This window comes from Passer montanus, unplaced genomic scaffold (genome assembly GCF_014805655.1).
Source record: "Passer montanus isolate IOZ18808 unplaced genomic scaffold, ASM1480565v1 scaffold14, whole genome shotgun sequence".
Lineage (NCBI taxonomy): Eukaryota > Metazoa > Chordata > Aves > Passeriformes > Passeridae > Passer > Passer montanus.
The window spans coordinates 12,665,782-12,691,638 of NW_024360941.1; the positions used below are offsets into that span (position 1 = coordinate 12,665,782).

The 25,857-nt window shown below is 39.2% G+C and overlaps 2 protein-coding genes and 1 long non-coding RNA gene across 5 annotated transcripts; 2 read left to right on the forward strand and 1 right to left on the reverse strand.

Moving 5' to 3' along the window:
• Positions 1 to 957: 957 nt before the first annotated feature.
• ANKRD37 (ankyrin repeat domain 37) lies at positions 958 to 3,437 on the forward strand. The gene is made up of 5 exons (XM_039699929.1): positions 958 to 1,040; positions 1,374 to 1,526; positions 2,226 to 2,317; positions 2,783 to 3,012; positions 3,296 to 3,437. Exons 1-5 carry the CDS (start codon positions 1,014 to 1,016, stop codon positions 3,307 to 3,309), a joined length of 516 nt encoding a protein of 171 aa, XP_039555863.1. The 5' UTR covers positions 958 to 1,013; the 3' UTR covers positions 3,310 to 3,437.
• UFSP2 (UFM1 specific peptidase 2) lies at positions 3,408 to 18,413 on the reverse strand. 3 transcript variants are annotated; one of them, XM_039699927.1, is made up of 12 exons: positions 18,292 to 18,413; positions 16,113 to 16,191; positions 14,088 to 14,268; positions 13,939 to 14,005; positions 13,442 to 13,596; positions 12,462 to 12,654; positions 10,842 to 10,988; positions 10,219 to 10,383; positions 8,806 to 8,930; positions 7,155 to 7,231; positions 5,347 to 5,471; positions 3,408 to 4,167 (listed from the first exon to the last, which is right to left on the reverse strand). In XM_039699927.1, exons 2-12 carry the CDS (start codon positions 16,174 to 16,176, stop codon positions 4,081 to 4,083), a joined length of 1,386 nt encoding a protein of 461 aa, XP_039555861.1. In that variant the 5' UTR covers positions 16,177 to 16,191; positions 18,292 to 18,413; the 3' UTR covers positions 3,408 to 4,080. The 3 variants fall into 3 exon arrangements, with proteins under 3 accessions (XP_039555861.1, XP_039555859.1, XP_039555860.1); XM_039699925.1 differs by having other exon boundaries at positions 13,442 to 13,599; XM_039699926.1 differs by lacking the exon at positions 18,292 to 18,413 and adding an exon at positions 16,826 to 16,945 and having other exon boundaries at positions 13,442 to 13,599.
• Positions 18,414 to 21,149: 2,736 nt separating this feature from the next.
• LOC120498062 lies at positions 21,150 to 23,528 on the forward strand. The gene is made up of 3 exons (XR_005626629.1): positions 21,150 to 21,367; positions 22,109 to 22,253; positions 23,441 to 23,528. It is a non-coding gene; the product is annotated as an uncharacterized LOC120498062 (long non-coding RNA).
• The last annotated feature ends 2,329 nt before the right edge of the window (positions 23,529 to 25,857 follow it).

The following is a 25,857-nucleotide window of genomic DNA, read 5'->3' on the forward strand; positions in this document are numbered from 1 at the left end:
CAATTCTGCTGAACTGATCACAGCCTATTTACCTGGATTTTTGCACCTTTAAAAAAATGTACTGTATATGCTCATAGTGCACTCAAATAATTTATATTAGCTTTCCCAAAGGAGAAGCAGAAGGTAATTTCATTGTGTTTCTGATTTCATTTCAGAACTATGTATGCCCTAAAGGAACACTGTTAGGCTTATTTTTCCCTATCTCTGTTTATTAAAACAGTGACATTATTATTTGTTTTTTAAATACATGACTTTCAATTATTTTTAAATGATAGTAGTGATTATGAGGAACTTCCATAACAAACATGTAGGTATTTGACACAGAAGGAAATACCATAATGCTAAGGGAACAGAACTCTGCACCTTGGACACTCGCCCTCTCTAGGATATTTCAAGCTCAGGTAAGTGACAATCAAAGTTCTGTTTTTGCAAATGTGTTTTGAGCAGAGATGTAGCAGGTGGCAGTGCCCAGATCCACCACTGCCGATTCTATCCTGCTCAGCCTGCTGACGAACTTGCTGCGATGTCTGTGCTGCAGGCGAGAGCTGGGCCTCACAGCATGGCTCGTCCTGCCAGGCCTAGTGGCAGAGCTTGGGCAGGACGATGGAACAGATTTCTTTTTACTGACTTAAGGTTTTTCTTTTTTTTTTATTTTTCTGGGGAAAAAAAATCTAAATTAATTCCCTATTATTTTCTTTCCTAGATCCAAGTCTGCCGTGGTCTAGCCTCCCCAAAGCAGCGTTAAGGTCCGCGGGCAGAAGCACTGTGGCGGCTGCGCCTGGCAGCGGCACAACCACGCGCACCCCAGGCCGCGCTCCGGGCTCGGTGGCTCCGGCTGACGGCGGCAGCGGCGCTTCCAGCGGCGCCCGCTCCCGGCCGGAGCAGCAGCCGGTGCCCGGCTGCCCGGGGCTCCGGAGGGCGCTGCCGAGTGTGTGTGGGAAAACAAATCTTCCCGGACGGAGCCGCGCTGCGGGCCCGGCCCCAGCCCCGAGCCCAGCAAAGAACGGGGAGCGATGCTGATGCTGGACTGCAGTGCAGAGGTGAGGTTCGGGACGGTCTGTCTGTGGCTCTGTCTGGCCGGGAGGGAGCCCAGCTGCGGAACTGAATGAGGTGGTGTTTGCCTGGAGCTGCTGCTATTACTGCTGGGGCACTAGCGCTGTCGATCGGTATTTCTGGTTAAGAGATTAAAAGCCAAAAACCTCTTTCTTGCACTGCTCTTCAAAAAAGAAAATATTTAAAAGGCAGTTGCAAGGAACATGAAGGTCCAGTGGTTTGCAAGGGGAATGTTTTTTGCTGTGATGCAGAATTCTGAGACCTGCCTTTGTTTACACTGGCAGTAACATTTCTTTTTTTCTTTTTATATCCTGTTTCAGGCTGGTAGTTTCAGCAACCTATTTGAGACAGGAACCGGTGTGAATGCACCTGCAGATGCCTCTGGTCAGTCTCCAGCTCACTTGGCTGCTTGCGGTGGTGAAGCTTTCTTCCTACTCTGGCAACTGCAGACAGGAGCAAATTTGAACCAACAGGTAAAAAACACATACATTTTATTCCTTCCACTTCTAATCTGGCATGTCAGTAAATCCACTTAATATTATTGACACACTTTTTAACTAAGAGAGGGTTTTTTTATACTCACTTGTATTGCATGAGATCCCTGGGGTTGCTTATTCTAGAGTAACTTCTAGCATGAACCAGAAATCCTGTCTGTATTGCATTAGCAGCTCCACTTGCAATGTATAATTTAATTTTCATACTTAAGAGTGGTGCATGCAGATGTCCAAACAACTTAATTCTTTTAGACAACTTGAGTATTTATTTTTCCTCCCAAAGTTTGTCCCTACTTCGAGTAAATGTAAGGATTCTTACTTGAGTTGTTTAGTTGAATCCCTTATACCTCTGAGCTGGTAGCAAGCTATTGGTCACAGCAATCCCTGAACGGTGCTAAGAGATGCTGTTAGTCTGTGTAGAGGGCATTCTGTGTAAGTCATCTTCTAGAAGGCAAAGGTTAAACAATGAGTACTGCAGGAGACAGCATTTCTGCTTTGTGGTGATGAATACATTAGACATTTAATGGTAGTTGCCATTACTACACTTGCTATATTCCTTTAATCTCTCTCTCAGCTCACAACAGACTGGTGTACATGAACAGTCATTTTTGAGAACAAGACAGCTTTATCCTACTCCTCTTCTTGCAAATGACTGTTACATATAAATTTTGTTTTTAGGATTGCCTTGGAGAAGCCCCAATACATAAAGCAGCAAAAGCTGGGAGTTTGGAATGTCTTGCTCTCCTTGTTGCTGGTGATGCTAAAATTGAGTAAGTTGAGCAACGTTTAGTAACTTCAGTAAGAGCATCAAAGGATGTGCATTTTACAGAGTACATTTAACTTGCTCAGAACACACGTGCTAAGGCTGCAAATATAGCATAGGAGTATTAAAAACTGACATAAACACCAAAGGAGCACTGACCACATGCTAACACACTGTTGTGTAGCTATGTACCTCTGTGATAACTGCTGAGAAACTCCTGATCATTATCTCACCCTCTTCTTGTCTTTCTGATATGCTAAAGCCAGTAGTAGTCTGATGACAAATTTATTTAAAATAATTATTCCTTTTTGTATTTAATACCCTCCCCCTCTATGAGCTGTATGCTACCCTTGACAAACCTTCTTGGTATTGATTCTCAGTACTTATTTTTATACACCTCCCTAAATCACCACTTAATCAACACTTGCTCATTATTCCAGTTGAATTGGTTATTGTTAATTCTGTATTTCAGCTTGTGCAACAACAGTGGGCAGACAGCAGCAGACCTTGCACTGGATTATGGCTTTCTGGAATGTGCCAAGTTCCTCAGGACAATTCAGCACACTCAGACAATGAAACTGAGAGGACAGTCTGGAAACTCACTAAGTGACAGACATGGCTTGCAGAGAGAGGATCCAACTGCACAGAAACAAGGAAGTGAAACCAGCAGATCCATAAACAGGAAGAGGAGAAGATCAGATGGTGTGTAACAGTGTTAGTTTAATGCAATTCAGGATATTTTTTTTAAATGTTTTTAGCATCTAAGTAAAACAAATGTGTGTTAGACACAGAGCAGTCAGATTTAGAAGCCTCCTAGTAAGGATGAACTTGCATAGGTACTTAAGGTTAGAGTCTTCTTGGAAACGGACAGTACATGTGGAATGCCACTTAAGAGGCTACTTCAACACAGAAAAAATAAAAATCATAGGTACTCTTGCTGATGTACTGATGAAGTAGCTACAGACTTATTTTGTTTCTATGACAGATCTTGTCTCCTAACTGCCAGAAGAAACATCTTGTAATCCCAACATGAAATAAGGGGAATCTGAAGTCTCAAGAACCATGACTGGATGATACACTGAGCAGTCAGATGTGTGTGCTGGGACATTGTCTCCTTCTGAGAAGGAGGAAAGCTTGTTTATTGTTACTTCTTACAGAAGAATTTTGTGAGTATTTTTGTTCTCCCCTGGAATACTTGTTCTCATTCAGCTAAATAAATAAGCATAGAAAAATTAATTCTCTTGATTTTTCTGTGTAAATATGACAGCAAAATTAATAAAATCTAGTAAATATGGCCACTTTTCCACTTCTTTTCCCACTCCTAAAATGTGTCATCAAGAACACCAGCAACAAACAAGGCCTTTGAACAGATTCATAATGGACAAGACAGTTGGCTAAGTGGAACTTGAAAGGCAGAGGACAGTTTATCCTTTTGTCATGAAAGAATTCCACAAAACAAACGGATTTGGCATTTAATCTATAGAGATTCTAGCAGAAGAGGAAATACTATATAAACCTAAAGTTGTGCTATGGAAAAGTACAGAGTATTTGTTGCCTAATAAATGCATTTGTAAGGAATACAGTTCAAAGCAGGTAACTTATTTCTAGAGGTTTCATTTAAAAAAAATATTTTCTTCATTTAAGTCATTCAACCAACATATCTATTTCACCTGGGTTTTGATTGACTTAAAGCATTCTTTTGATAAATAACAGGACAGTTTTATCTAGATCAGCTACTGTTGTCTCAGCGCATTCAGCATGAGAGTGAAGTTAAATAGCCTTTGGTCGTTGAGGTAGGCACAGATTATAATAGGCGTCCTTGTTCCAAAACTCCGGGCCCTTCCATCCACACCAGCCCTGTCCAAGGAAAAGCAAGACAGCTTTTAAATCTACTTCCAATTATGTTTTTCACTATTGAGTCTATTCTTATTTTACTAATCATACTAATCTAATCTGTAGGAATTATTTTCAAATGTCTATAGAATGCAATGACAATTTTCAGAAAGTTCTCTACATGCCTGAAAACACATTACAAAAAGACTCTCTCCTTCTCCCTCCCTTCCCAGTTTAATTCTTAGAAAGTATCTTCTCCTCCCCATCCCCACCTCCCCACTACCTTCTGCTGCTCCTTGAGAGGCTAATGTTACTCTTAAATGCCATCATTCTCTCTAAGTTCCCCTTAGGTCCTCCCTAGAGACTTTTGATGAGGAAAGTGGGTTCTGCATATATTTTATCCTCCTGGACCACTGAACCATTCTAACAGCTAGTAGCTGTAACAGCCTTTGGTCCTACTCATTCTTTGGAAATTGTTTCTTTCTGTGTTCATTTCAAGCTTTGATCATTACAGACCACTAAAATGTTTCTTAAACAGCTCCTTTTTTTGTTTGTTTGTTGGGTTTTTTTGTGGGTTTTTGTTTGTTTGGGGTTTTTTGTTGGGCCTACACAATGGTATCAAAGATAAGAAATAAAAGTTACTATTTGCAACTTAATATGAAAAACAGAAAAGACATTGATTACCTTGCATTTACAGGATGATTCAGCTTCTTTAAGAGTTTACATTTCTGACACTATATTTACTGGTTTGTAATGTGCTGTGTCATCCCTTTTAGTGGCTTTAAATGTGCAAATGACATTACATACTCCTGAACACTTTGTAGTTTTTCCACATTTTCAAAACAATTCAGTACTTACCTGAACAGAACTTTCTGTTTTATTCAAAATACAAAACACATTTATTGTATATACTCCTGGGTAAAAGGGGAGATGGGTAAATTCATACAAAATAAAGAACATGGCTTTGTAGGATAATATGTTGACGTAGTTTCTGATCTGATACATCTCCAAAGATACTAAGTTTCAGAAAGTGACAATACTTAGCATATTGTAGTTTGCAGCTTAACTGGGCTCAGTGCTTCTTCCATATGGAATGGAGAAGCCATAGAATGCCACATTGTATTTGGCTGGACATGATTTGTTTAATGCCAAAATACATGTATATACAGAAATGTGTGAGTATATATGTGCATTAAGCCTCACCTTTTCCAAAATAACATGCAGATCTTCTCCTCCAGTGTAATGTGGGTCTAGAATCAAGTATTTAATGTGCCCTGTAGTCTCATTCCAAGCCACTCCTAATATCGTGTGAGCCAAAACACCTCCACCTAAAATAGGAAAAACACAGATTGCTGTATTTTTTTTCATTTGGATTGATTTAATGTGCAAGGGCTAAATAAAAGTACATCAACACCTTCTATTAACAGATTAGCTTGTACCAAGATGATGCTGAAAGTGTTTCTTTCATAAGATTCTTGACATTATTAAACAATGTATCTTTACTACAGCTAAGAAAGGTTAGTTGTAGTAACTAATGTATTTTCCAAATTTCTTCTAAGTCAGCAAGGCAGGTTAAATTCTCAGCACTTCCACCAGATGAAGTCAAGAATATTTCAAACATCTCTTTTACACTTTTTTTTAAAAGAAACCCAACTGTAGGAAAGGAATCTGCAAAATTTCATGGTTGTAAAAAGACTAAAATTAGAAGCGAAATTGGAATTCCTGGATGAAGTTTATCTGTTGTTTTCTACTATGTTACATCAATGAATATTAGGGGCAGAAAATAGTAAATTCTGATTTCCCTTTCCTCAGCCTAAAAACAAGAAAAGGGGATATTTTGATGACATGAGCACAGGTCAACTCTGGCATGTTTCTTTCAGATAACATGCAATACTTTACTTCCCCGCAATATTGTAGTAATAACTCCACACAGCGCACAGGGATTGCAAAATCCCTGGAAGAATACAAGCAAAAACAATACCCAAACCCCACCCTCAAAAAGCCCAACTCCAGCCCTCCAATGACAACAAAAATTAAAGCAACCTGCAAGAGAGCATTACAGGGAAGGGTACAAAAAGATTTTTCAATATAGGATTCTACATTCTTGACATTCAGATAAAAAGGCTGCTGAAAGGCCAAGAATATTTAACAGAACCATAGCATGGTTTGGGTTGTAAAGGACTTTAAGTATCACCTAGTTCCAAGCCCCCTGCCACGGGCAGGTCACCTCCCACTAGACCAGGTGCTCAAAGCTCCATAAATCCTGGCCTTGAGCCTTGGGCCATGCCCCTGTCTTGGGGCATCCACAGCTTCTCTGCACAGCTGTTCTGGTGTCTCACCACCCTCACATGGAACATTTCTTCCTAATATCTAATCTAAACCACCACCATACCAAAGTCTGGACTTCTGGCACCTCTGTTATGAGGAAGTCACACTGCATTATAGAATGACAAATACAGACTGAAAAATTGCTTTAATTAATGTTATTAAAGTTGAAAATAATAATATCTATACTACTAATTTCCTAAAACACAGCATGGAAAAAACAATTAATGTTGTCATTTTTACAAATGACACTTCTTACCATACCAATATTTAAGATTATTAAAACTGGTCTTAAAACAAATTTGGGTAATACCCTTCTCTTCCAAGCCAGATTAACAGTACTCTTCTCTGAGGGGAAGTTTTGGAGAACTCTATGAACTTCTGCTCCTGTAGAGAATGGAAGTCAGCTCAAGTTCTGACTTAATAAAAATTTATAAAAACATCATTTAGACAGACATTTTTTACCATGTTCAATACTGAGCTTGAAAGAAATACTAAATAAAGAGATACCAACCAGACTAAACTCCATTATTTTTGAGGCTACCTTGGGAAAACTGTAATTTTTAATTCATCTACAGTTTTGATTAACTTTTGTACAGTAAATTAAATGGGTTCTAATTGAAATGAAATTCAGCACAGGGAGGCCATGCACTTTCATTAGCATTCTTCAACACTCAAGTACTTACCAATCATAATTGGAGTTCCCTCAGTCTTGAAATGATTAGCAAGTTCTCTTCCCTGCAATGCTAGTTCAGAACCCTGGCTAGGTAAGAAAAACAATAAGAGATCTGTCATTCTCACTAGGTTTACTTCAGTAATTGTCCATTATACTCATTCACTGCATAGATAACTGATTAGAAAGTCACTTGGATTATTCCTCTGTAAATTTCCTCAGAAAATCTGAAAAACATTTTCTAACACAAGGTCTATTTGCTAAGCATGGAAATTAATACAGACATTTTTAATATTTATTTAATATATTGTCTTTATAGTTCTTTATATAGTGGCTAATCTTTTTAAAACCCAGTGAGAGTCTGTGTCCCTACTTCCCAAGTAGGAATGGATTAAATGCAGACAGAATACAAAACTGGGGAATGGTGCATTTATTATAATGGATCCAGTACCGTGCTGCTGGTGCAGCTGTGAAGTCTTATTTCCATAAAGAATTCGAGATGCTAGCTAGAAATAAGCCCAAGACAAATGTGCTCTCCACTGCCAGTGACCAGCTGAAAAAGCTGCATGATTATTTCTTCTTCCTGGCAGGGTAGTGATGTTGGTTTTTTATAACACTGAGAAAAACTGGTGCCCCCTTGTAGCAGCACTATGAGCAATTCTACCCACTTCAGAAAGGAGTGCATTCTATATTCTCATATGCAGGAATAAAAATCTTCCTACTGGCAGGGCCTGTCACAGCTGCTATAAATAATAGGTGGATCAGCTGCAAGTACAAGCTCTGGAGCAAAAAAAGATTAAAATATTGAAGACCTGAACTATTTTCCTACCATTAAGGATCCCCATTACCATGCTCTTTTAGAATATCTACAGTGTGAATTTACTCTAAATAAATACAACACAGGAAAATTATTTTGGTTTTTTTTTTTTTTAATACATATTGTTAGTGTATGTTCTTAATTTCATGACTGTACTTATTAAATGTTCAGGGTTTTATTAGTCTGCTTAGTGCTTCCTAAATGATAAAAAGTATGGTAGTTTTTCTTCTGATAAATGCTAAAGACTATTCTTTTTGTCCCAAATATCTTTGTAGGATCCTTCATTGTGTATGACAGCATCAGACTGTCAGAATGGAAACAAACTCCTTGCTTTATTTGTCATACAAATGCAAAAAAGGGAACATTATTTTCCAGACTTCTCAACAATTTGCCTCAATCCTAAACTCACAAGTTAGGTTTGTGGCTGCAGTAATAATCTATTTGTCAGTGCACATTCAGTTCTCTCTGAACATCAGACTGTGTGCCTGAATCAAAAATTGTGGTGCAAAGGAATAGGCTGAATTCCATATCAGTTTGCATACCATGAAGCAATTTATAGATTAAGCAAACCCAATGGGAACCACATTTCTTGTGGAAGCATTTGACCATAGCTTTATAGAACTGGACAGTTTGCATATTATTAAGCAATTTATAGCAAATAGAAACTGGAACCCCAAGCTCCCAAGAAATTTAACACTACCTTCATCGGTAAGCACAATTAAAGGTAGGAATAGAAGGTTAATTATAATTATGCCTCTTCTCCCATGTACTGTGATCATGATTTACATTTTAAGGCATTCAGTCTTTCTAGCAATTACCAAGCTATTAAACAAGTAGTGACTCTTACCTGACAAATAATATTTTGGACGTTATTCCAAAAAGCTGATTCAAAACAAGCTGCACCTCAATCGAACCAATCCATTGCCGTGACCCAACAAATCCTGCGGGCTTGTCTCCAGCATCAACCAGTGCCTTTGCAACATCATCATGAGGAAGAAACCCAAATATCAACACCATATAGTAGGGAATTCCACCATTTTGTGTCAACAAAATTACTTTATATAAATGGGCATGAGTTTTGAACCAAGCTGTTTAAAAGCAGACCAATGAATGTTGAATTCATTCACTGTAGTTTTTTGGAAATGTCCCTTTGAGCAGTAATGCAGAACTGTGTCCATGAGCAGACCACAATCCCAGGCCCACAGGCAGCCTTCAGGCTGGAAGGGGGACCACTGAGCTCTTTAATAATGGAGTGCATCATTTGTACACTGCAGAAGCCACTTCACAGACTGAAAGGTTTGGATTTCTATTCAAAGCACTCAGGAAAGGATCTATAAAATAGTGCTCTGAGGAAGAGGCTACTGATCCCTGTCAAAGATAAAGGTTTTTTTTAAACTGTTCTTCATTCTGAGCCTTATATGTTACATTCAGCACTTGAGAGAGACCTTTTCTGCTCAGGACACAAAGCCCAAAGGTCTTCTGAGGGCTACTGCCCTTTTTTAGATGCCCAAATATGCTACAGGAGTGCACAGATTTCAATAGCATTCAAGTGTGGATAGAGAAATGTTCAGGAAATGTGGTTTTACCTTTAGTGTTCACATCCCTGCTACATATAATAAATGTTTTTTTCATTGAATGAATTAAACTTCACTAAAAATCATCAGTGAATAACTGTAACATGAAGAATTATATTTAGAAGACAGAAGGTAACTGCAGTATTCCTTGACAGGCATACCCAATTATGGGTATTAGCTACAAGCCTACAGTTTTAATTCAGTGCTGTTAACAAAAACGAACAATTCAGGTATGCATTTAAATTCGAAACAGAAAAGAAGTGAAGGAGAGTTCAAAAATCAGGAAAAAGTGCACTACTGTCAAAGGCAAAGTTGCAAAAGTTGTCAGTAAATTCCTGTGTAGCATCTGGGAACTAATCCAGCTGTCACTGAGTATGCCAGCCAGTTTTAAAACTGATTTTAGCATGACACATTGGGTTCTTTGTTCTTTTCATTTGACAAAAACACTGAAAATGTCATATCACAGCTTCTAATAGAACATTAATGCAAGGAAACATTTAAAAGATTATTTTCATGTATCTTATTTGTACAGACAAAGTCACCCAATATAAACAATTCAGAACCACCAGTCCAATTTAAGGGACAAAAAATATTGTCTAAAATGTACGAATTTGATATTTAAAAATAATCTACATAAACCTTTATAGACAAATATGCATAAAACAATCTCCTTAAATGTCCTGTACCTGTTGAATTTCCTTGTGTGTTGGTATAGGTCTATCCACGTAGCCTTGGTGCTTGAACCAAGAGCAGATTGTCTGCAAGGAGCGATAGGCACAGCCCCAGCCGCTGTCGTCCACGCGGTCCTGCATGTAGTGGTGGTAACTGTATACACCTTGTACTAAATAAACCTGCACAGGAGGGAGGACACAGGCATCTGATCACACTTGCACCAGTTTTAAAGAAGTCATAGCACCTGGCACTTGCACTGTAAAGTTTACAGATGGGGACTGCAGATCTTCAGAAGATTCAAAGGGCCATTATTCAAACGTGATTAACTGCACCTCATTTTGTCCCCTAAACTCTGTTCATAGTTTTAGTTTCTTGTCCTGGTTCTGAAAAACTTTTTAGGATACATGCTAAAATCATGGACATTATTTTCCCAAGAAAATCCAATTTCTTTGGGACAAATACAACAAATTAAAGCAATGCCACGTTGTGCAGAGAAGCCCTTTTTCATAATAGGTCAAGCCAATTATTTTACTTTCTCATCTGCACATCACTAACTATCTAAATTACTTCTTTCAATAAAAAAATCTCAATTAAAATAAAAAGGTACTTTCTGCAAAATGTTTCAATTTAAACTTACCATACCAGACTCCATGCCAGGTGAACTAAGATGTAAATGTGGATTTCTGAGATATCCATCTTTATATGGTTCATCTGGAAAATGATAAGCATTTGCTCTCTTGAAATATGGTCTGTCACAAGGCAGATTGTATAACCCATGCAATTCCTACATGCAAGTTCAAATAAAAAATAAGAAACACAATTCAAATTTTGGATTAAAAGAAAGACCACATTGTAAGCAGCAATAAAGTTATAATTTCAACAGCACAGTTGAGCAAATTATTAAAATAGGCTTAATTAAACACTCAGCAGGTATGTTTACTACTAGACCTCACCTTGCAGGGAAGCTCATGCAGGCTCACCTCCCATCTAAAGGGCCCACTACTTTATGCAGTCCTGTTACATAACACCTGCTGCTGGGGCCCCACTGAAAATAGCACGAGTAACAGGTTTGTTATGAAATCATGATAAAATACACCCTCATAGAAAAGGATTACAGTTTTATCTACACAGTAATGTAGATACACACACCGAATTATAATCTTAACTGATATTAGAGCATACAAATAACACATACTGACACAAAGTAAAGATATTGGGCTTATGGTTCAAGCAGACACAGTCTATTTTAAAATCTCTTCAGCTGTATTTGCCACACAGCAGCCACATTTAAAGAGATATATTGTCTTATTTCACAGAGCTTAAGAGTGAAGCATGATGAGATCCTCTAGGATAATGTGTGTAACACAGGTAATACATTTTAGGCAGATGACCCAGCACTGAACCCAGCTACAGGAGCTGCAGTAACACCTCCCATCAGTGGGTTAGAGTGAACAGCAGAGAGAGCAGAAAACACAGGCAGTGCCACCAGTGCCTGAGGCCTCTGCAAACACAAGGCTAGATTGGGTTTTATATACCCAGTAATGCTTCCCACAGAAAAAGTCCCCAGTTCCTATACCTCCAAGCTGCAGAATATTCTTTTTCCCTGCTCTCAGTACAATACAATTGTGTGATGTAGACTGGTATCAGTATCAATCTGAAAGGACTGGCACATCTCAACATTCTTCCACTTCATCCATATTCTTTTTTTCAGATGCCAATCCAAAGGCAAAAACAAGCCAAAAACTAGCTAAGTTTGGCCAACTGTGAGCTACAAAAAGCAGCCCCTCCAATCAGACAAAAACCCCACAACACCACAAAACCCCAAGAAAGAAACAAAAAAAAAAAACCAACCCAAAACCCAATAAGCCTTTCAGGACATATGTAAAAACCTGAATGTAGTAACACACCAAAAGTAAACTGATGTTCTACCACAGAAGAACAAAAAAAGGGAGAAAACCAAAGGATACCTTACTGGAAGTATAATTTAGAGAAAATATTTATCAACCAAATTTTATGTGCTTCTAAAGTTTCTGTTGTTCCCTCACAAAAATGAGATCTGGCACATTCTATAAAATAACATAATGAATCAAGTTTCCACATTCAGTATACTGCTTTGGCTATAATAAAAATGAATCTAAAGTACAGCAGTATCTGCTAGTATTTATTCTACATTGATTAAATGAAAAGCCCTACCACTGCTACAATTACAGTAATTAAAAATAAAAGATCCAGTTCTGTTACTGTTTGTTGGCTTTACCTTTCTGTAACTTTCCAGCTGATCATCTGAAATACCCGTAGGATATGAGACTGTTACGAGGTGATTTTTTCCTGGTAACATGAAATGAAATTGTTCTGGTACCACAATTGATGTTCCTTTCACATATTTCATGATACATTTTTCCATGTCAGTTAATTGCCCATGAATTGCTTTCACTAGGAGATTTTGTACCCTGCAAAATACAAGGGAGAATATTTCAAAAGTAGAGCAGTGATTGTGAATAATTTTTTCTCACAGCTGTGAGTTATACAATACCTAAATGCATGTCTGACCTGGCCAGATGACTGCACTACTTCAATGCTTCTGCTCCCACAGGAAAAGGCAGAGCCCAACTATGCCTTTTTCAAAGCTTGTCTGCACACAGAAATGAGTCCCTAGTGATTCAGTCCTCCCAAATGTGGCTACCCTGCTCTCCTATCAGAAACACAATCAGTATGAGCATTTGCCAAAATAAAAATTAAATATTTGACTAGATGTTTTCTTTTTTGCATTTTATCCACTCCACTTAGTGTCATTCAGAGTCAAATCCTATGGAAAAATGCAAGGAAAAAATACACAGGCAGACTCAAATGTCTTCCATCTGTAACCCCAAATGTAGGACTGAAATTACAAAGACTCATCAAATACACCCCAACTCTCACTTTTATACACCTCACATACAAAAATTTCTAGAACACTTTCCTGACTTTCTCAATTCTTTGCTAAGCAATGGTTAGGAGTTATCAAATTTTTCAGACATTGATAAACTGAATTTTTTATAGACAGCAAAAGGATCATGTCTCAAGATTACTGAAGTTAACAGCTGTCTACATGAGCTTTTATTATTTACACAGTTAAAATTACATCACAAAAATACTATGTACTTTTCATTAAACTGATGAATGATATAGTTTTACTTCATTATTTCAAGAAAAAGCAGAAATGAAGCTGAAAAATTTCAAGTTCAGGATAACACTTACTTTCCCCATGGCTCTTCTGGAGAAACAGATACAACAACATCAACTGGTAATGTCATATTTATGTAGTGGTGTTCCTTCTTTTCCCTTTCAATGACTGGAGCCAAAGCAGCTAATGAAGATGTCATTTCCAACATCAGGTCTACATTGATTATCTGCTGCTGCAGAGAATAAAAACACCAATGTTACATCTCCAACTACAAGAAGGCAAAAGTGAGAACCAATAAGTACATGAACCAAGAAGGCAAAAGTAAGATTGCAGGTATTTGGTATCAAACTCAGTAATGAAATACTTGGGTTAGAAAAAAGCCAGTAACGTTGAAGACAAACTTCCATGTGCTGATCTACCATAGGTGGATCTCTGCATTCATGTTGAGTCTCAATGATTTTAAAAGCATTCTTTAAAGTCATGTCAATGCCTATTTGTGTACAGAAAAGCCTAGAGAGGGCAAGTCTAAAAATGTTTAAATAATAATTTTTCTTATATATTAGAAACATACCGTATCCTGTAACTTTTTATCCTTTTTTTTGCCAAGCTTTCGTTTGGTCTCATCATCTTGATCAAATCTGAATTATCAACAGAAAGAGAAATTTCTATAAGATGAAATTGATCTGTTAACCATCCCCCCCATTTTTAAAATATACTTACTGTATAAATCGTTTGATCTCCTTACATGCAGACTCATCAGTCAGCTCTGGAACTGTGGTCATACCATTGTTAGGCCACACATAGACTGAACTGTTGCAAATTCTGAATACAAGAACCTCTGAAGACAGTTTGTTTTCAAGATCACTGAAAACATATCCTAATGCCTTTTTTGTTGATGCCTCTGAAACACAGTAAGGATACAATTAGCCTAGAAAATTCCCTCACCATTTTTTAATAGCTGCAGGGCACCCATTTACAACAATTTTTTTTTTGACTTGGAATAAAAATGAAAGTGCTGTTATGATCAGAAAAATGACTGGGTAAACAAAACTGAGGTAAGATTTCACTTAGCAGGTCTGTCTCAAACATTCACACTCACTTCCCTGAACAAAAGTGTACTGTTTTTCTCAGATGCTGTCAAACTTACAGAAGAATATTCTACTCTGCCATCACTTACCACATCTAAGTCTTAGCCAAGCCTAGGGCTGCAAACAAACTTCTATGTACAGACAAACTTCTATGTATATTTAGGCTTTTGAAAAAAATCCTGAAAATATTCAATCTGAGTCACTCAAGTGTTTCTGACCTCATATCATTGTTCAGAAATACTAACCAAACCCAGACTAATCTTTGGAAAAGCAGGCCTACATTGCAGCTGAGGACCAAATTTTGGCCAGCATAAACCTGTGTGCCACAGTCTGGTTTGCTTGAAACTTTATTACTGGTATATAGTTGAAACTGAAACTATATTACTGGTACAAAATTGTCTTTCAGAGCTTGTAAGGTGTTTTACCCAACCTTACAACCTGAACCAATAATGGATATGACACTGTTGGATATGAAAGAGTAAATGGCACATTAGCCACGTTTTTTTCCTTACTGTGAGGGTTAAAAAACATTACTTTGAATACAGTACTAAGAAGCCATCAAAGACTATGCTGTATCTCTCTGATGCAGTAACTTAAATTTGGTCACAATTAGATAACTTTTGTACTAGAAATCTAGTACAAAAGTTATCTAAATGTGACCAAATTTAAGTTACTAGAAATACAGAAATTATTAGAAAAGTCAAAGAAAAATTGCTCCAAAAGAAAAAGCTCACTGCCCTTCAAAAGGAACAGTGTGCCTTATTTACCCACTAACAGGTGTGAGTACCATGCGCTTGGACATTCAACCACCACTCTGCTTCACTGTGGTTACAATTCACTACACCACAGACAAAGTCAAATAAATAACCCTTCTCCGAGGCTGCAACTCACAAAATGCTGCTTTGGATCAGGTCAATCTATTCAACACTTCTGCTCCACATAATGAACTCAAATAAGCCCAAGTTCTTTATCAAGGTTCACTAGATGGAATTCAGTGTTTCTGCTAGAGACACATCCTTTTAAAATGCAGAATGACTGAGAGTTGAGCTAAAAACAGCCTCATCCTGCCCTGTGACAGCTCAATGGCTCCTGAGAGCCCTGAGCAGGCCTTCTGAGGAGAATGTCACTTTACTGTAACAATGGGGACTACAGGAGCCCCTCAGTGCTTTATGGACCAGTCCCTTGCTATCACATGGAATTGCAATAGCTAATCCTGTCTAAATTCAGTAGAGTACTTGTTCCCATTCTCTATTTCTCTGGAAAGATTGGAACACAGTCTGTCTCAAAATTGTATTATTAATACAGTCCAATTATAATAAAATTCATTGCCTTAAAGTTATTCTGTTTGCTTAGAATTTCAGAATTAACTTCATCTTCAAGGTAAAAAGTAATCCCAGTAACATATCCATAAGTAAGAAGTATATGCAAATGAAATTAGCTAAAAATGTCAATGTAAAGTTTATTTCAAATTAAAACAAAAAACATAGGATGGAAAAAGAGTGTTAGAAAATTTATAAAGGATAATCTTTACAGGTTTGTGAAAAAGCACTTAACACCTGGTAAAATGCAAAAAAATATTATAAATAGTTTCTTAATAAAAGTTAATATTAAGTATTAAAAGTTAGTATTAAGAAATCTATTAGTCTTATAGACACACCATCAGTAGTTGCAAGCTGAAATGCAAGATCCAAGCCTCCTCTTATTCTGAAGAGTATATCCATAGCTTCTAGAATTACCTAAGGAGAAAAAAGAAGCAACAAAAATGAACAGCCATTTCAACATGCCTTCTCTCAAGCCACAAGTGACTGCTGTTGTGCCACAGTGTGCAAGCACACCAGCAATTACTGCAGCTGCTCAGGTTACACAAGGCCTGTGAATAAACAGGGGAGTGAGTGCTGCAGCAGTGCACAGGTGCTGCACCAGCACCTCAATTACACCTTGGAACACATTTCCTATCTCGACAAAAAAAGCCATAATTCTACACTTCTACCACATAGAAATACTTTAGGTAAAATATCATTGTTTCAATCCAAATGTCATGTTTCCCATAACACACATTCACATATATATATATATATATATGTAAAATATGTATTCTTCCAGCTCAAGTAAAGCAAGGACAGAACTGAGCAGAACAGAAAGGTAATTAGGCACATCTGTAAGTATGCATTCATTAGTTAGGAAACCACTAAGTTTCAGGGAAATGAGAAAAAGCAAAGGGGCAGGGGGTATGTGTATGTCACACACAACCTCGAGAACTAAGGCTGAGTTTCACATTTGACAGGAGAGCTGCTTGTGCCACCACTGAGACCAGCCAGCTGTTTCTTCCCCCTTCCAAAATCCCTGCTCTGTGTTCCTCTAACTATTCACATTTTAACATGAACTTCACCAGAGAGCTCATGCAGATGGAAAGACACCCTTCTATTTAGAGAGGACCTTTTCAGACAGATCAATCCCCAATCAAGTTAAATGTACCAGACAAAAACAGCTGTGGCAGTACAGAGAGGAACAAAAGGTGACAGATCAGTGTGGGTAGTGCTCACTGAAACAGTCCACAGAAAGAATGCTTAATCTGCTCAGAAAAAACTACCAAGCACCTGTAAAAATAATTATACTTGGATCCTTTGGAAAGACTCACTGCACAACTATTTGCTTACAAAGTATGAGACACCTCCACGTGCAATGCCATTCTACTCATGAAATAAAAAACCCACAACACAGGACTAATTTTCTTTCTATTAAAAGCATGCTAAAGAGAAATACGTAAAATATGCATGACTGTTAAAACATAATAATCTACTGCTTTATCTGCTGGTGAAGGACTTTCATGTTTCAGTGATTCTGGAGTGCCAAGAAACAGTTTGGTTCCTGAAGCATAACCCTGAAGTATTTTAGATAACACGGTAATCTGCATTAATAGGGTCTCGGAATGTAGGACCCACAAAAGTGCCAGCCAGAATGTGAAAAAAATGTTTGCCTGGGTTGATGTAAATGTTTCTTATTTGAATTATTACTATGCAAGAATAATGTTCATCAATAAAAAGAAGAGCTCTGCAAAAACAGCCACTTTTGATAGTGGCTCATCATGGACATCAGAGAATCACAGCATGGGTGAAGCTGGAAAGGACCACAGTGGGTCACAGAATCGCAGAATCTTCTGTGTTGGAAGGGAACCACAAGGACACTGAGTACAACACTTAAGTGAATGGCCCATAAAGGGGATCAAACCCACAACCTTGGTGTTAGGGTGATGTGGTCCAATGTCCTTGCTCAAGCAGGGTCATCCCAGAACACACGGCACAGGATTGTGTCCAGACAGCTCCTGAGTATCTCCACTGAGGGAGACTCCACAGTCTCTCTGGACAATCTGTTCCAGTCCTGTCACTGCACAGCAAAGAAGCTCTTTCTCATATTCAGGTGAAACTTCCTGGGCATCAGGTTCTGCCCGAGGCCTCTTGTCCTATTGCTCGGCACAACCGAGAAGAGACTCGCATCATTATGACCTCTTCCAAAGAATCCGCGACTAAAGCCAGGCAAGCGGAGTCCCCCGCGGGCGCTGGGGAATGGCAGGGGCTATAGCAAGGCGTCAGTGCGGGAAGCGCCGCTGCCCCCCGTGTGACACAGCCTGTGTCCTGCAGAAAGGGGACCAGGGGCCTCCGCACCTCTCCCCGAGGTACCCCTGGGGCCGGAGGCCCAAACGCCACGGCCGAGCACCCAGCCTGCAGCGGGGACATCAGCCCGGCCCGGCCCCGCCGCCAGCCCGGCCCGGCCGGGGCCGCTCCCCTCCCCGCTGAGGAAGGACACCCACCCACCCACTCACCTACCTATCCACCTACCTAGCCTTGCACCCATCCGTCCATTCCCCGGGGATGGGGACAGGGGGCCGGGCCGTGCAGGGGCGGGCTCGCCACGTCCGTCAGCGCCGCCGCGGGGCCGGGCCCGCCGCGTCCTGGCGGCGGCATTTCCCGTTCGGCCAGGGCCGAGAGGCCCCGCTGCCGCGGGTTCCCCCCGGCATCACCCGCCTTCTCCCCGGCATCACCCGCCTTCCCTTCCCTGCGGTGCTGCCGTGCCTGCCGGCGGCCGGCACGCTGCGGGCCGTGCGTGGGGCTGAGCGTTCTCTGCCTGGGCGGCCATGGCTGCGCTCAGCGCGGGGTGTGTGGGGTGAGCGGGGTGAGCGCCCTGCTGCCGAACGCTGGTGTTATTTCCTCGTCATTTCACAGATCCATTGGGACACGCTGCGGAGCCCCGCTGGCCCGGCTGTTACTGCTCCTGCCAGGCCAGGCTTCCACTCCGCGCTCCTCGGGCACATCGCGTGCTGAGGTCCAAAAGTCGTCCCCGTGGTCCCCTTGATAAATAAATGCTTTGTGCGTTAAGATGTAGAATTTAACTCCAGGTCTGCTTATTTAAGATAAATTATTTCTGTCCTCGCAAATAATGCTAACTAGCTTAAAACAGCGAACCCTTAAACTGGTTTCCAAGGGTCAGTTTTCTGTCATTTCGGGTTGTTTCTTTCTTGTTGCCTGCCCTTTAGTTCCTTATCCGATGTCAAGATCTCCAAGAGTCGAAGAACAGCATTGAGGTTGCCTGATGAAGTAATGGTGGGCTTTTATGGTGCACTGGTTTTATTTATCCTGTATATTTTCACCATATGTAGTGAAAAATGGCAGCCAGAGGACATTTTTGGTCTACGGTAAGAAAAGCACAGTGTGAACCAACACATACTGCAAAACCCCTCCCCCAAAATAACTGAAAAATTGTGAGTATTTTAAAACTTAGTCATGCTGTCTGTTCCACGTGCTAAGCACAAGTAAAATATGGCTCACCCTTCCGTTGTACGTGGTGTTCCAGCACATTGATTTTCATAATAAAATGTATAAAATCAATTTTATTTTATGTGTTTCCAGTGCTGTGCTGCTGCAGCTTTTCTATTCTGCATCCACATGCCACATAGGTCTGATGTGTGATATCCATCTCTTAGAGCTTTCTGTTGGAAATTGTGGTGGTTTCACCCCAGGCAGCAGCCAAGCCCCACACAGCTGCTCACTCAGTCCTCCACCAGCAGGACTGGGGAGAGAATCGGGGTAAAAGCCAGAGAATTCACATGTTGAGATAAATACAGTTTAATAGGGAAAGCGAGATAAGAAATGAATTCCCTGCTTCCCATGGGCAGGCAGGTGTTCAGCATCCCCAGGAGAGCCCTCAGCGGTGCCGCGGCCTCTGCGTGCGGCCCGCTTGGCCTCAGAGCGTGCTGCATTAAAGCTAAAGATCTGGCGGGGTTTGTTGGTGAAAGAACAAGTTCAAAGGCAGCCTTTTAATTTAACGTTCAAGTTTAAAAAATCTGTGGTATAATGACAGACTCTGCAGAGTGCTTGCCGGACCAGGACTTCTCTGGTTGCCAAGGCAGGCACAGGGAAGAAATCTCTCAAGGGAACGCTGGTGGAAAAGTCCCAGGAATATAATTGCTTGACTAGTTCAGTGGTGGGAGATGTTGAAGAAATTTGGGCATTTTAATATTCAGTCGTGGAACTTGTCATTCAGTGCCGATGCTGAAAGTTTACACGTGTTTATAGCATGGGAGGATCGTAGTTCTGCAGACTGACAGACACTGATAACTGTCCATTAGAGCATCATTTTTGTCCATTAGAGCATCATTTTGGTGGGGAGAGTCAAGGTGGGGTCATGACTCTCAGTCCTTCAGAATGGTAATTCTCAAGGTTTTCAGGGTCTCTGAACAGTTCTAACCCGTTTTTTCAGAGGTACAAAGTTAGTGAAACCACTTTACACCTGTTGGGGAACAGCTGAAGAGTTTAGTGTCTGGAATTAGGCCAGCAGTATTACACAACACCAACAAACATAAATCTTATATTTAGCTACTTACCAACTGAGAAATAATTTATTTTTGTTTTTAATTTTTGGGGCATCACAAGCAAAAAAAAAATAAAATTTAGATTTATTTATGCAATCCATAATTAATACAGCATAAAATCTGTCATTGAAATATGTCCCTGGCATACAGTTTTGGACAATTTTATGGATTCTGTTCTAAGATTAGTGACCAAGTTGTCTCCACACATGTTTCTTCAGTGCTTTTCTGTTCACTAGAATTAGAACCTTTTACTGGGAATTGCTGATGGAGAAATTTGCCCTTAAATTTTCAGGAATGGCTTTTAACAGTTACTGGTCTTGATCTTTGAGTCAGGGATTTCAGCTTGTCCGTAAGCTATGCTAGCAAATCAAATATGATTTTTTTTTTGTTCTATATTGGGCTGTTTTGTCAAAAGTAACTTAAAAAATGTTTGTTAAGTTCTAAAAAACCTTACTGTACCATGGAAGGTCTGGGGGACAGCAGAAAGCATTTTTTCCAAGGAATGCAAGAGCAAGAAGAATGAACTAGTGATGCAAGAATAATTAATCTTTTGAATTGAATAAATGTGAAATTAATTTTTCAGTTCCTGATACAAGCCCTCTAAATTGTGGAAATTTCTCAGAATGTTGCATCTTCTTTGTTAATGAGGATACAAACATTGAGAACAGTGAGTTCTGCCACTATACGTGGCACAAATTGATGTACACATCAAGTTAGCATTACCAGGTTGATATTTGTAAACTGATAGTATACCACAGGATTAACTCTCTCAGCCAGGGAGAGAGTTCATCCTGTGGTATACTATCAGTTTACAAATCAAATAAGGGTTCTAAGTAATAAAATTATAGATCTACCCTGGAAGAGAACATTTACTTGGAAATTTCTTCATGGTATTTTGCTGGCTGTTTGTGCCATCATGGGGTTTGTGTGCAGTGGAGACTGTTCTTAGCTTATCTGTGCTGTGATCTTCCTGGATTCCTGAAAAGTCAGTATGACCAGGAGGGATGACAAGAAAAGCCTTCTGGAGTTGTCAGCTCCTTTTTGCTGTAAGTAAACAAGATGGGCTCTTTGGAAATACAACAGCTTCCTAAATAAAGAAAAGTGTTTAGTCCCAAATTTGAGACAAACAGGGAATGGGTATGGAGGTCTTGACCTGAAAACATAATGGAAGTCTTGGCTTGAAAACAATAGGATTGTTGCCAAATTCAGATGTACATCTTTATCTGAAACAAGACCAGTACATTGCTTTGTTTAGAAATAAACGACATTGTGCACTTCATTTTCTATAAACACATCCAGATATTGACCCATGAGAGACTGTTGGTACTTTTCCAACAAGAAAATCAATGAAAAATAATGAATATTCTTTTTGGATTTCTTATGAAGTGCAGGAAAATTGTCCAGTGCAGAAAGACATTCCAGGAAGTTAAAGACTGCATCAAAATCAGAGAAAACAACAGTGGGATTGTTACTTAATTCGATACTTCTCCAAGAAAATCAATGAAAAATAATGAGTATTCTTTTTGGATTTCTTATGAAGTGCAGGAAAATTGTCCAGTGCAGAAAGACATTCCAGGAAGTTAAAGACTGCATCAAAATCAGAGAAAACAACAGTGGGATTGTTACTCAATTGTCTGAAAATGAAGAATTGGTTTATCCAGTTTTAGTTTTCTTCTGTTTTAGCAGCCAGTGATGATTTTTTGTAGCTGTCCTTCCTTCTCTCATGAGCTCTTTCCCACAATATCATAGTTATCTGTTGTTAACATAAAGATCCATCTAATTTGCAGGTCCATTACAACATGCTTCTTATTGAAAACCACCCAACAATATTTACAAGAGATGTGGAGGGAAAAGAAACTGAAAACCAAGAATGGGAGTAGATGAAAAACAGTAGAGCAACACTGTGCATCAGGAAATTGCCAGAAATTTCTAGTAAGTGAACAAAATTCAGGAAGTATTGACAAGTAAAACGAGGAAAAGCAGTAAGGATTCTGAAATACATGATTTGTTTAGTGGCATGCAGTTATCTGAGTAAAGACAGGGAAATTAGTGATGAGATTGTATTACTAATTTTGAGGAATAATATGATGCCTGGATGAAAAACCCAACCCCCTAAAAGCCCATTTCCAAAGGGTATCAAAGTTATATAGCAGATTTAAAGTGTAAAGAATTTTTGAAAGATTTTCAGGCTGTTGAGCAAGCTTGGAAGAGATTATACACACTGTACTTCTACCTCAGATTTTAAAGGTGAACAGAGAGTGAAAAATGGAGGAAAAGTTGAGAAGAATAAGCCTAAAGTTCACTTCAAAGATGATCTTCTGGAATTTCCTAGACTTCATAAATTAAGTTTATCAGTAATTTATTAGAAAAAAGGGAGGAAAAAAAATCTCCTTGAATGTGCAGGAGCAAATCAAAGTAAAAATTATAGTGGGAATATGATAAAATGCCTGTAAGGAAGAGTAAAGAAAAAATTGTAGTCAGCAGTTGGTATGGATGAGAGCAAAAAACACCATAACAAGGCCAGCTAACAGGGGCAGTAAAGCCTCTGAAGAGATGATGTCCAGCACCTTGTGTGATGAAGAGTATTTTGAGAGTAACTTCCAAGGACTCCCATTTGCTTTTGTCTCTTCTGACTTGGGACATGCAGGCTCTTCAGAGCTCTTGCCAGACCAGGACTTCTCTGGCTACCACGGCAGGAACAGGGAAGAAATCTCTGCAGAGCCCTGGTGGCACAGTCCCAGGCTTTGTGTGCAAGTGGTGGAGATCCCCTGTGTGCCCCAGAAGATGTTGTGACATCAGTTTCTGAATGGGACCACGAAGATGCTATTGTGCTCATGTGGTAACCAGAGTGGCCCTCTCATCTCATTCCCCACTGCTTGCCTTAAGAGCTGTGGGCAGCTGACTGGATCACTTTTAGGCTGGAATTGCTGCAGCAGATTAGTATGCAACCTAACATTAAAGGTTTTGGTGAAAAAAAAAGTTATGGAAAGAAAGTTAGTAATTGCTCATTTACTTAGGAGAAAATAATTTCTGCTTTGTTGGTTAATGAATTGGATGTGGAGGTAAAACCTGATCTTGAAAAGATGACAAAGTAAATGACTTTTTTTTTTCTTTTTTAGAAGACGAGGCCTCAGGAAGAATATATAAACTGTATAAAAAATTCCAGTAAACGAGAAAGTTCAGTTTCAAAGTGTCTTTTTTGGGGGGGTAAGTCTACGAGTTATGGCTTTATGTTACTTTTTAAAAGGTAGTCATTTTAAGATGGGAGAGACATTCTCTGAAGATGAAGGTGAATTGTTTTTTCTCAAAGATATGAGGAGAATTTCCTTCCTTCCTTCCTTCCTTCCTTCCTTCCTTCCTTCCTTCCTTCCTTCCTTCCTTCCTTCCTTCCTTCCTTTTTATAAGCAGGTGTGATTAGAGGCTATTGTTTTAATAAAATCAGAACTGGTATATTCTTAAAAACAGCTGAATACATTCTGAACCCTTAAAATACTGATTTATTTTGCAAAATGCTTCAATTTCATCTAATGTAAAGCTTTAGGAAAATGTCTGGCATTGCTCTTTCAACATGAAGGTTCAAGAAGTGCCAAGGGTGACTCCTATTTTCCTTAACTGGTGTTTGACATTGACTGTCTGTTCCCTAAAGAAAGCTTTCCCAGAAGAAGTCAGCAACAGTTATTTGCTGACTGGTTTTAATCAAAAAAGGCAAAAGAAAGAAAAGAAGAGGGACATATTCAGAAGCAGTCCATTGTTCTCATAACTTATAGTATCAGATGGCAATCTGTCCTGAGAGTGCATAACTCGGGTCTTTATAGCCTCATGAATCTTCTTAAAGAAATACAGGCTAAATATGAACAGCTAATGAAATTTCTCTGTGTCCCTCATTATGATAGAAATGTTAGAATCAGCTACAGGCACAGCTGCCACTTGTTGATTATTGAGATTATCAGTAGACTTGTTCCACCAATCTTTGAACAGGTGCAAGCTTGACAGGTTTATTGAAACATGATAGGAGTGAATATACAAGTATGTGAGGCATTGGGATCTGACCGGGTGATCATAGAGACAAAATCTGTTAAATACTTGGAAATGTCAGTTTGATTCTCTAGCTTGAGAGGCAGTGTATGAGTCAGAGCTGTTGATGGAAATTGACCTCTCCAGCAATGTCTGAAGTATCAAGGGCCAAGTAATTTAAGGGATACATTCAAAACAGGATTCTGGTATCACCACTGTTGGAAAACTTGTCCACTTTCAAATAAGAATGTGTATGAGTGTAAATATTCATACTGTTCTGCTCTGCTAATTATTTTGTATCCATGTATCCAGCATCCTCTGTTATTGGTAAATTAAATATAAAATTAGACACAACATTTTTGTCTGACCTTGGAATTTTGGGAAAAAAAAGATTGTCCTACTATTCTGTATTATGTCTTGTATTGTGTTGAGAACATGAATTTGAGCCCTTTCAGCATTCAGGAGGAGGCTTTGTTTCCAGGAAATTTAATTGCCATGAAAAGCCTTTTGGCAAACAGCAGAGAGATCTAGTGCAACACTGTACTCTGAATGCCTCAAAGGTTTTGCCTTTTTTTCTTCACATGCCACAGTAGACCCATGATTGATTTGACAGCTTGGATTTGCCCAGATGTTACCAGTGTAAAGCACATTTTACTCAGTCCTTACCTCTGCCTAGAGCAGGACAATAACTGCTGCGATTTTTGCTAACAGACATCAAAATCCCCATCTGTGTTTAGGCATGTTTTTCAAAGAAAAATATCACGGGGTCATTAAAACTTAATACTTAATAAGGGAACTTACCTTGTTGGCATTTCTGTGGACCTGAAAGGAAAAACAGCACTATGTGTCAGTGTGTAATTTCTGAAACATTACACTTTCATACTTTGTCAAGGGTGAGAGTAGCTCTGGATTCAGAAAGGCCAGTTGTTAATAAGCAGTGAAGAGCAAGTATGTAGGGAAGGCCATTACCAGAGCTGGGTGGTGCATAGAGAAGGATTTCATAACAAGCCTGAATGGAAACAGTTAGATGAACAATGAGTCAGAGAAGTACATGTTTTTAGAATTATACTCCAATATTAGGATCGAGGAATCTTGTTCCTGAGATTGTGTAGCCATACATTAATTTATACCCAAGCAGAAGTTTAAAGAACTAGTCCTGTTAATGCAATGCAGGATCCTTATCTGGCTTCTCCTTTTTTCCATTTCATTTTTACTTAGGGAACAGAGAAATTGTTATGAGCCACCCAGTAATTGGATCAGCTGATAAAAGATCTTGCTGGTGTCTTGGTGTATGACTAGTTTTCATGCTCTGTGTACTTTCTTTGTACTGAGTGATTACCTGTGCATTTTTCTTACTCTGCAATTCTTAAAGCTTCTTTATTTCAACTTCAGTCCACTAACCTTTTGTGAAAAAATGTTTATAAGTCATCATGCCATTTTTGCTTCCATACTGTAACTACCTTGTCTGATTAGTCTGAATTTTAAATTGTGGGCAACCAATTATTTTTAATTCTCAGTACAG

Coding starts and splice junctions, on each gene's coding strand:
- ANKRD37 (XM_039699929.1), top strand. CDS start 1,014: ATGCTGATGCTGGACTGCAGTGCAGAG. Junction 1,041..1,373: donor TGCTGGACTGCAGTGCAGAG/GTGAGGTTCGGG, acceptor ATCCTGTTTCAG/GCTGGTAGTTTCAGCAACCT. Junction 2,318..2,782: donor GCTGGTGATGCTAAAATTGA/GTAAGTTGAGCA, acceptor TCTGTATTTCAG/CTTGTGCAACAACAGTGGGC.
- UFSP2 (XM_039699925.1), bottom strand. CDS start 16,176: ATGGATATACTCTTCAGAATAAGAGGAGGCTTGGATCTTGCATTTCAG. Junction 14,269..16,112: donor TCAGCTTGCAACTACTGATG/GTGTGTCTATAA, acceptor ACTGTGTTTCAG/AGGCATCAACAAAAAAGGCA. Junction 14,006..14,087: donor GAGATCAAACGATTTATACA/GTAAGTATATTT, acceptor TTGATAATTCAG/ATTTGATCAAGATGATGAGA.